Below are 9,118 nucleotides of genomic sequence, written 5' to 3'. Positions count from 1 at the left end.
GAAGTATAAAGAAAAATACTAATTAATTCTCCTACCATATATTTTAGGAGTCTCATATATTTTAGGATGTCTAGTTAATATAATAAAAAATTATAAAAAAATATTTTTTTTAAAGAAAATCTTTTAATGAAGGGCAAAAAAATTAAAATCACTTATTTTTAAAGATATTCACACTTTTAATATATTATTATAATTATATTATAGATATAGATTAAGGTGCCTACTTTAATTATTTTAATATATCTTGGTAAAAGTCTTAAAATAAAACCTCAAAATCTACTAAATGGGTCTCTCCATTCGATTGTCAATGCTCCTTATTTTTTAAAAATAAAATATAAAAAAATTAAATAATATAAAATTTGGTCAATATTTTAAAATACATTTCTTAATCAAATTAGAAAAATATAAGTAATTTATATAATTTTTAAATATTTAATTTAATTTTTAAAAAATAAGCTAGTTTAATATAATTTAACTTTTAAAAATTACTATTAAATAGGCTTGCAAAAAATACATATAAAAAGGAATGGAGTGAGAATGGAATTTGTGAATTCCAAACAGAACTGCTATCCCCCAAGTAGAGACGACAACCCAGCAGAGCTTCCCAATATTCTGCTCTGCCAAGTTGAATTTTGAGTAATGTACAACCATAATATTTTCCTTTTTTATTTTTATTTTAATAATCATGGTGTTCGGGACGACTAAATCCGGACAACGCAGTTACCAGAATCTTTAAATTTCACTCCCTTCGGTAATCGTCTCTCTATCTATATTCAACTGTATTAATAGCTCCATTCTATTGAATTTTCCCATGAATCTAATGAACAAATTAATTATATCAACATGTTCAAATGGACAATTAGTCATTAATTCCAAGAATCTGCATTCAAGATTGAATTTTTCATCATTATCATCAAATTGTGTCCAAATTCTAACAGATTATAATGAGTCTGCTAAACCCATTTCAAACCCTCTTCACAGCTTCCTACCTAAAACCCAAAACCCCCAAAACACAGTTAGTCTAATCTGTTCAGCTCTAAAGAACAGAGAAAATGACCATTTTGCCCTCCTGAGAAAAACTGTTCAAGAAAATGGGCTTGTTAGTTATCTTAGTAATAATGAAATCTCTAGGGTGTTGTTGAGATGCCAGTCTGATTCATATAGTGCTCTTAGTTTCTTCAAATGGGCCAAGAATGATTTGGGTGTGAAGCCAAACACTCAAAATTATTGTCTTGTTATTCATATATTGACTTGGACAAAGAACTTTTCACAAGCAATGAAACTTTTGTCTGAATTGGTTGATTTGCAAAGAGATGGAGTGGAGAGTACTTTGGATGTGTTTGAAAGTTTGGTTTCGTTGAGCGGTTTATGTAATTGGGATCCTGTTGTGTTTGACATGTTAATTAAGGCTTTTCTTAAAGAGAATATGGTGAAGGATGGGTATAGAGCTTTTAGAAAGATGGTGAAGCGTGGGATTTGCCCGAGTGTTATTACTATGAACTGTCTTTTAACTGGTCTTTCGAAGTTGAATTATAGCAAAAAATGTTGGGAAGTTTATACTGAAATGGAAAGAATTGGGGTGCACCCGAATTCATGTACGTTCAATATATTAACTCATGTTTTGTGCAAGGATGAAGATGTGAGCAAGGTTAATGACTTCTTGGAGAAAATGGAGGAAGAAGGGTTTCAACCTGATATAGTTACATATAATACATTAGTTAGTAGCTATTGTAGGAAAGGAAGAATGAAAGATGCAGTTCACTTGTATCAAATTATGTACGTTAGATGCGTATCACCGGATTTGTTCACGTATACGTCTTTGATAAATGGCTTTAGCAGAAAGGGAAATGTGAGGGATGCTCATCAGTTGTTTATAAGGATGGTTGACAGAGGGTTAAAACCAGATATTATTTTGTATAACACTCTTATTTCTGGTTACTGCAAAGAGGGGATGATGCAAGAGGCACGTTTTCTGTTGCATGACATGATTGGAGAAGGTATGTACCCTGATAAGTTCACTTGTTCAGTTCTTGTACAAGGATATCAAAAACAAGATAATTTGGTTTCAGCTGTGAATTTAGTCACAGAACTTCAAAGATTTGGATTTGTAGTATCTCGTGATATATATGATTATCTAATTGCTGCTCTTTGTATGGAGAATCGACCATTTGCAGCGAAAGCTCTAATTGATCGAGTATCTGGCGACAGATATGAGCCTGGCAATATAGTCTATGGGGAGTTGATTGAATCTTTCTGCAGATGCAATTTCCCTGATGAGGCGTTATGCCTGAAAGCAGAGATGGTGTCAAAAGATTTGAAGCTCGATTTAGGTACATATAGAGCTATAATTAAATGTTTGTGTAAATCAGGCCGAAGTATGGAGGCTAACTCCTTGATGAGAGAAATGACAGATTGTCATATGCCACCTGATATTGAAGTTTGTAGAGCTTTAATAAATGGGCACTGTGTGGAAAACAATTTCCGCGAGGCACAATCGCTGTTAAGCTTCTTTGCTCAAGAATTTAAAATATTTGACACAGTTTGTTACAACGCAATTATCAGGCTTATAAGTGCTGAAGGTGATATTGCAAAACTGATGAAATTTCAAGATAAGATGAGGAAAGTGGGTTTTGCGCCAAATCAGCTGACATGCAAGTATGTAATTGATGGATTGCAGAAAGCTGTGAGAGTCCACAAAATCAACATCTAAGTGCAGTAATGAGGTATACATTTTACATTGGATCTCCTCATCTTGTGAATCATTCTTAAATCCATGATGACGAAAGGACTTGACCTTGATAGTAATGCATGAAATCACCAATTAAAAAAAAAAACCAGTGCATCAAATCTTATCTTGTCATGTTTAACCAAACTCCGGTTTTAAATATTTGGATCCTGCAGGTTGATAGCTGATTGCAGTAGTGTCTAGGAGCATTTTTTTTTAAAAGCAATAGTTCCCCTTTCCTCTAGAAAATACTGCTTCATAGACCATTAGATGCATTTATTTGGAGAATTCCTGTGAAAGATAATTCTGTTCTAGTTGCCTACGGTTCTTTGCTTTACTTCTGTTTGAAGATTGTACAAAAACTCCAATGTACAAAACTACATTTTCTGAAGCAATTACAGCTGCTTAATTACTTCTATATAATGGATAACCTCTCCACACGTTTGGCTTCTTCCGTTAACCTCCCTTATGGTTTACTCAAAAAATTATCAAAGCTGTTCTAAAATTGCTGAATTTGATTTCACAAATAAGATCTCCACCATCTTCGACTTACTAAATCTATATCTTGCATTTACCTAAACCAAAAAATTGCTACAAAGGCATTCCTCTTGCAACCACATCAATTTCCCCAAATCCCTCATCTGTTCAAATCATTTCATTATAAATAGCGAAGTGCTCTTCAATGACCATTATTGTCCAACTGAAAAGCCAAGTTAAATGCTCGGAAGTGCTACATGGAGATTGGCAGTTTAGGCTCATTCTACACGTAAGACCCAAGAATTTACCTGGCGTTATCTACTGTATATGCTCCAAATGATAGGGAAGAGAGAGACGAAGTCTGGTGAGAAATTGGTGCTGCTAGGAGATTATTCATTGCTCCTTGGTGTGTGGGGATTTAAACACTGTTAAGTTCAGAGTTTGTTGAGGATATGGGATTGGTGACTTGCCTCAGAATTATTAATCAATCGATCCTTCATAAATCTTCAGATCATACATCTTTGATGCTTTAATGTGGGAAATAGGAACCGGTCAACTCCTATTTCAAATTTGGGAATTGGTGGCTGCAGACAGAAGACTTTAAAAGCAGAATTAAAAACTGGTGGGTGTCTTTTGTTTGTCTTGGTAAATCTAATATCTAGTATTCAAATTGAAGCATTGAAGGGAAACTTAAAGAATGGAGTAAATCAATTAAAGATAATTTGGTTATGAGGAGACTGAACTTTCTTGGTCAACTAGCAAAGGTTGAGGAGATAGTCACATACTATCAAAATTTGTATGTAGAAATTAGAATGATCTGAGGACTGGAGACCACATTGTAAACTTAGGGTGTGTCTGTGATCAATCAAATTCTACTGAGCCTTTTTGAAACAAAATAAATATGGAAGAAAGTCAAGGAGTTTGCAGAGGATAAAGCACCTGGCCCTGACAATACTCTACGGCCTTCCTTATCCATTGCTGAGGGTGGTGAGCTTTGAAGGCGTGGTTGTTGTGTAGAATTTTCATGAACATGGAGTCTTTGAAAAAAGTTTTAAAGCCACCTGTAGCATTGATTCCTAAGAAGGTGGGAGCCAAGGGTGTTTATAGAATTATCTCAAAGCTGTTGACTGAGAGACTCAAAAAAGTGGGTGAAAACTTGTGGATGCTCGCAAATGACTTTTATCAAAGACAGTCATATAATAGATATTACACCAATTTCAAATGAGTGGGTAGGTGCTTGAATAAATAGCAAAAAGCTAGGAACTTTATGTAAGTTGGATATAGAAAAGGCGTGTGATCATATGGATTTTCTGCCTGGAATATTAGTGAATATAAGCTTTTGAGGAAGAGGGGTTAGTTAGATTAAATTTTGTATTAGCAAAATAAAGTTCTCAGTTTTGATAAATGGCTCGCCTAGTTGTTTCTTCACCTCTTGAAAGGTCTGAGACTGGGTGACCCTACTCCGCCTTTCATATTTAAATGACATGTTAAAAACTGCACATGTAAACAACTAGATCAGGGTTTTCAGGAATCAACTCTAGGACAGCCTATAATCTGGAAATTACACATTAACAATATGCTGATGATACACTTGTGTTTTGTGATGCTAATGGAGAACGATTGGAGTGCTGAGGGTGATCTTCATTCTATTTGAAGCAACATTTGTATTACAGATTAACTGGAATAAGAGTTACATATATTAAGTTAATGAGGTAGATGAGATTTTTTTTTGAAACTGGTACCATAATGAGGTAAATGATATTCGAAATTGATAGTAGTTCTTGGATGAAAATAGGATTATCTGGGAGTGCCATTGGATTAAATAGCAAATAAAAAAGGATATGGAATGGTGTGCTGGAGAAATGTGCGAAAAAACTAGCAAAGGGGAAGAGTCAATACTTTTCTACGGAGAAAAGAATATTCCTTAGGAAAGTGTTCTTGATGTCTTGGCTACATATATGATGCCCTTTCTTATCCCCACAAGTGTAGTGAAGGCACTAGATGCACAAGACATGGAGAAGGAATTTGCTTAGGCAAGTAGCAGTGAGAATAGAAGAATCCATCTGGTCTGATGGGATATACTTACAGCCTTCAAGAAGAAAGGAAGGGGTTCTGGGATTAGGAACTTGAGATACAAAACCGAAGCCTGATGATGAAGTGGTTGTAGTTGTAATGGTAAAAGAAAAAAAGTTCATGTGGGATTTGCTTAGAACTGCTCACAGGTTTGATCTCTATTGACCCTTTCAAAATATACTTCCTAATCCTTTTGTATAACTTTCCTATTCCATGTGCTGATTGAGTTTTACGTTATTGTGGTTATTTCTCATGAGATTCTGGAACAATTTGTTTGGAATCAAATCCTTCTAGGTTTTGCTATATTCGTTTTATCGTCGAACACATTCTTCATCTATCCAAGATGAATTTCAGATTAAATTTTTTAGCTTTCCTGGGGCACAAACTTTTGACTGTGTGATTAGCTTAAAGTTAAAGAACATATAGTTCTACTTTAAAACAAGCTGCATCCCAATGTGGGAGAGTTTATCTTTCGAGCAATATTAGATATTGGTAAATGACGCGGCGTATTCAAGGGGAGGTGCCGTGGTGTATGCTTTTTGCAGACGATGTAGTTCTGATAGATGAGACTCGAGGGGGTGTGAATGACAAATTAGAGGTGTGGAGGCGAACTCTTGAGTCTAAAGGGTTCAGGGTGAGCAGAAGCAAGACAGAGTATGTGGAATGCAAGTTTAATGACGTGAGGCGGGAGAATGAGGTAGTAGTGAAGCTGGAAGCTCAGGAGGTATGTAAGAGGGACAAGTTCAAGTATCTTGGGTCCGTGATTCAGAGTAACGGTGAGATTGACGAGGATGTCTCGCACCGTATTGGGGCGGGATGGATGAAGTGGAAACTCGCGTCGGGGGTGCTGTGTGATAAGAAGGTGCCGCCCAAGCTTAAAGGCAAATTCTACAGGGTGGTAGTCCGTCCGGCCTTGTTGTATGAGCGGAGTGTTGGCCAGTTAAGAACTCCCACATCCAAAAAATGAAGGTGGCAGAAATGCGGATGTTGCGTTGGATGTGTGGACTGACTAGAGGGGATAGAGTTCGGAATGAGACTATCCGGGAGAAGGTTGGTGTGACTTCAGTGGAGTGCAAGATGCGGGAAGCACGATTGAGATGGTTCGGACACGTGAAGAGGAGGGGCATGGATGCCTCGGTCCGTAGGTGTGAGAGGCTAGCGTTGGATGGTTTTAGGCGGGGTAGGGGTAGGCCGAAGAAGTACTGGGGTGAGGTGGTTAGGCGGGACATGGAACAGTTATAGCTCACCGAGGACATGACCCTAGATAGGAAGGTCTGGAGGATGCGAATTACGGCAGAGGATTGGGGCCAGTTCGGGTCGCTAGTGTAGGGAATTACTTGGTGGGGGTTTTATTCTTGTCATGATTCCATGTTCCGTGTTCCATGTTGTATTACGAATCTGTGTGCTTTCCCCTGCTTTCCTCTGCTTTATATTACTTATGGGTGCCGTATTTATGTTATGTAATCTGCTTCTGTGCTGCACTATGTGTTTGTGTGGTATCTCGTGCCTTGAGCCGGGGGTCTATCGGAAACAGCCTTTCTACTTCATCAGAGGTAGAGGTATGGACTGCGTACATCTTACCCCCCCAGACCCCACTAGGTGGGAATACACTGGGTTTGTTGTTGTTGTTGTATTAGATATTGGTAAATATAAAAGGTGACTCTAATTTTGGCTCTGATGGGTTAACAGAAAAGGTGAAAGACTGACACAGAGACACTCTGCTAATGCTTTAGGTGGTCAGCTCTCTTCTGGTTGTTATTCATTTACATGTTGTGACAACACATACAAACAATAGTTGCTAAAAGAAAGAGCCACAATTTACACAGAATTTCTGCATTCCAAAATGAAATGTATAAACAGGCCTTTATATCACAGTTTCTATTTCAAAGTCTGCCTTCTGACAATGCAAATATTACGTGGTGTCTGTCCTGTCAGATGGTCATTCAGAGAACTCTCCAAATGTAATATCTTTTTCTTTGTCAGTTAAGTCTTTGGTGGCATTGATTTCCTCCATGAGATGACATTACTTCAGTGGATCTCGAACGAATTAAGCTTCTTTACTGGAAGGTGCTTGGGTTCACACAGCTTGAGATTCGGCACGGAGGTTCTTGATCTCAATGTTTCAGAAATCAGGGATCAATCACTTCAGGGTGCAGGGTTATGAAATCTGAAGCTATCCTACATGCAGAAGGATTGGCATTGGTTTCTGTTAGACTTAAACTTAAGATCCTCAGTACAAGAATGCAGATCAAGTTTGAATTGTATACTCACTGGTTCTCTGTGTATCGTTGTCAGCTGTTTTAAGATTCCCTTCACGGCTGACCTAAATTTGGTAAGAAAAATTTCATTCTAAGTTCAACTCTGCCCAATTTGCCTCACTGCCTTTTTACCTTTGTCGTTTCTGACTTTGAACAAAATTTTTGATAAACAAATGATAAAAGAAGGTTCAATCATTGGACTGTGTGTTATTGATGTATTATATTTAAGCTAGTTTATAACGTCTCTTATCTTATCAAAAATATTTAAGCTAGTTTATAAAAGATGCCTAGCATCTACGTCAATATGGTTCATACAGATAACGGTATTAATTCATAGAATCCTAATGTAATTTCAATTTAACTTAGCTAAAAGCACTCTTAATGCCCGAGTAACTGGTCCACACTTGTAAATTCAATGTGAAAGAATAATCTAATCGTCTTTATTATCCAGTATAGTTGTTTGGAACAAATAATGTACTAAAAGGTTATTGTGATAAGTAGTATTTCTGACATGTTAGCAGCATATGCACGAATTTCAGGAATTATAAGTGGATGCTAAAGAAGGTGTCAGTGATCAAAGGTCAATCCTGCTTCCAGTGTATTGGATGTCACCTTATTTGCCAGTTAATTGTGAAGACTTCTGTTAATATCAAAAGCACCGACCTTTGCTTCTATGTATTGGTTTGGATACAAGGGAGGAGAAATTGAAATGCTTCTTCAGATTTAAGGTTGGTTTTTGACATGCAGATGCACATATGGGGAGGTAGAACTTCCTTTGCCAACGTGTTACTTATGATATTGGGTTGAAAGTTGAAACTGGTTCCTGATAGAGCTATATGGAGGATTCATATTGACTACTCCATCTAGGTTGTGGTTGAAGCATAGTAGCTTGATTGATTCGTGTTCTTCTTCTTTTGAATCTAAGCTACAATTTGATCTGTGTCTTCTGCTCTATGTTCCTCATCCTTTTACCTGGTGTTCCTCATTTTCAGAAACTCCAGTTATGGCTAATTTCAGGATATTTGAGATTTGAGCTTTATCACTGCTATTGCACTTGTTGTATAAGGTTGCTACTTTATGTACTGACCCACTTCAAATGATATTAAAGGCAGTATTCTATTTGTATGGAGTTCCATAGCTGCATCCATGCTTTATAAACCTCATTAGGGTTGTACCAATAGGTTGTCATCTTTTTCTGTCAGCCATTCATTGATGGTTGATGAAACATTATGTTCATGTAAGGATCTGCCAAATCCTTTTTTTAGATGGAAAATCTGCCAAAGCCCTTGACCGATGGAGTTCTTAAAATGGGCTAAGCTCATGCAGGTGGAATAAGTTGGATGACCCCTTAGCTCTCACTTGGGAGTTGGGTGAATGTAAAATCGTTTACTTTAATGAGACAAGTGGTATTCCCAAGATACTTAAGCAGTAAGTTCTTTTACTTACCAGTTGGGCAAGCCCATTTTACATAAACTTTTCATTTGCCTTGATATATATTGTGCCGAACAGGTGTAACGTATTGGTTTTCATAGAACCTTCAAAATACACTAGAAGTTGAACGTATACGACCAAATACTTAACTGGT

General features: G+C 36.9%; 1 protein-coding gene across 5 annotated transcripts; it reads left to right on the top strand.

The window, feature by feature from the left end:
* The first annotated feature begins 519 nt into the window (after positions 1 to 519).
* On the top strand, positions 520 to 8,658 carry LOC107863159 (pentatricopeptide repeat-containing protein At5g40400). 5 transcript variants are annotated; one of them, XM_047409412.1, is made up of 4 exons: positions 539 to 1,997; positions 2,175 to 2,723; positions 7,259 to 7,607; positions 8,073 to 8,658. In XM_047409412.1, exons 1-2 carry the CDS (start codon positions 812 to 814, stop codon positions 2,708 to 2,710), a joined length of 1,722 nt encoding a protein of 573 aa, XP_047265368.1. In that variant the 5' UTR covers positions 539 to 811; the 3' UTR covers positions 2,711 to 2,723; positions 7,259 to 7,607; positions 8,073 to 8,658. The 5 variants fall into 5 exon arrangements, with proteins under 5 accessions (XP_016564449.1, XP_047265368.1, XP_047265369.1 ...); XM_047409413.1 differs by having other exon boundaries at positions 539 to 2,330; positions 2,563 to 2,723; XM_016708963.2 differs by having other exon boundaries at positions 520 to 2,723.
* The last annotated feature ends 460 nt before the right edge of the window (positions 8,659 to 9,118 follow it).

This window comes from Capsicum annuum, chromosome 3 (assembly GCF_002878395.1).
Source record: "Capsicum annuum cultivar UCD-10X-F1 chromosome 3, UCD10Xv1.1, whole genome shotgun sequence".
NCBI lineage: Eukaryota > Viridiplantae > Streptophyta > Magnoliopsida > Solanales > Solanaceae > Capsicum > Capsicum annuum.
Note: the sequence above shows the minus strand (reverse complement) of the source record. Positions and strands in the feature narration are given on the sequence as shown.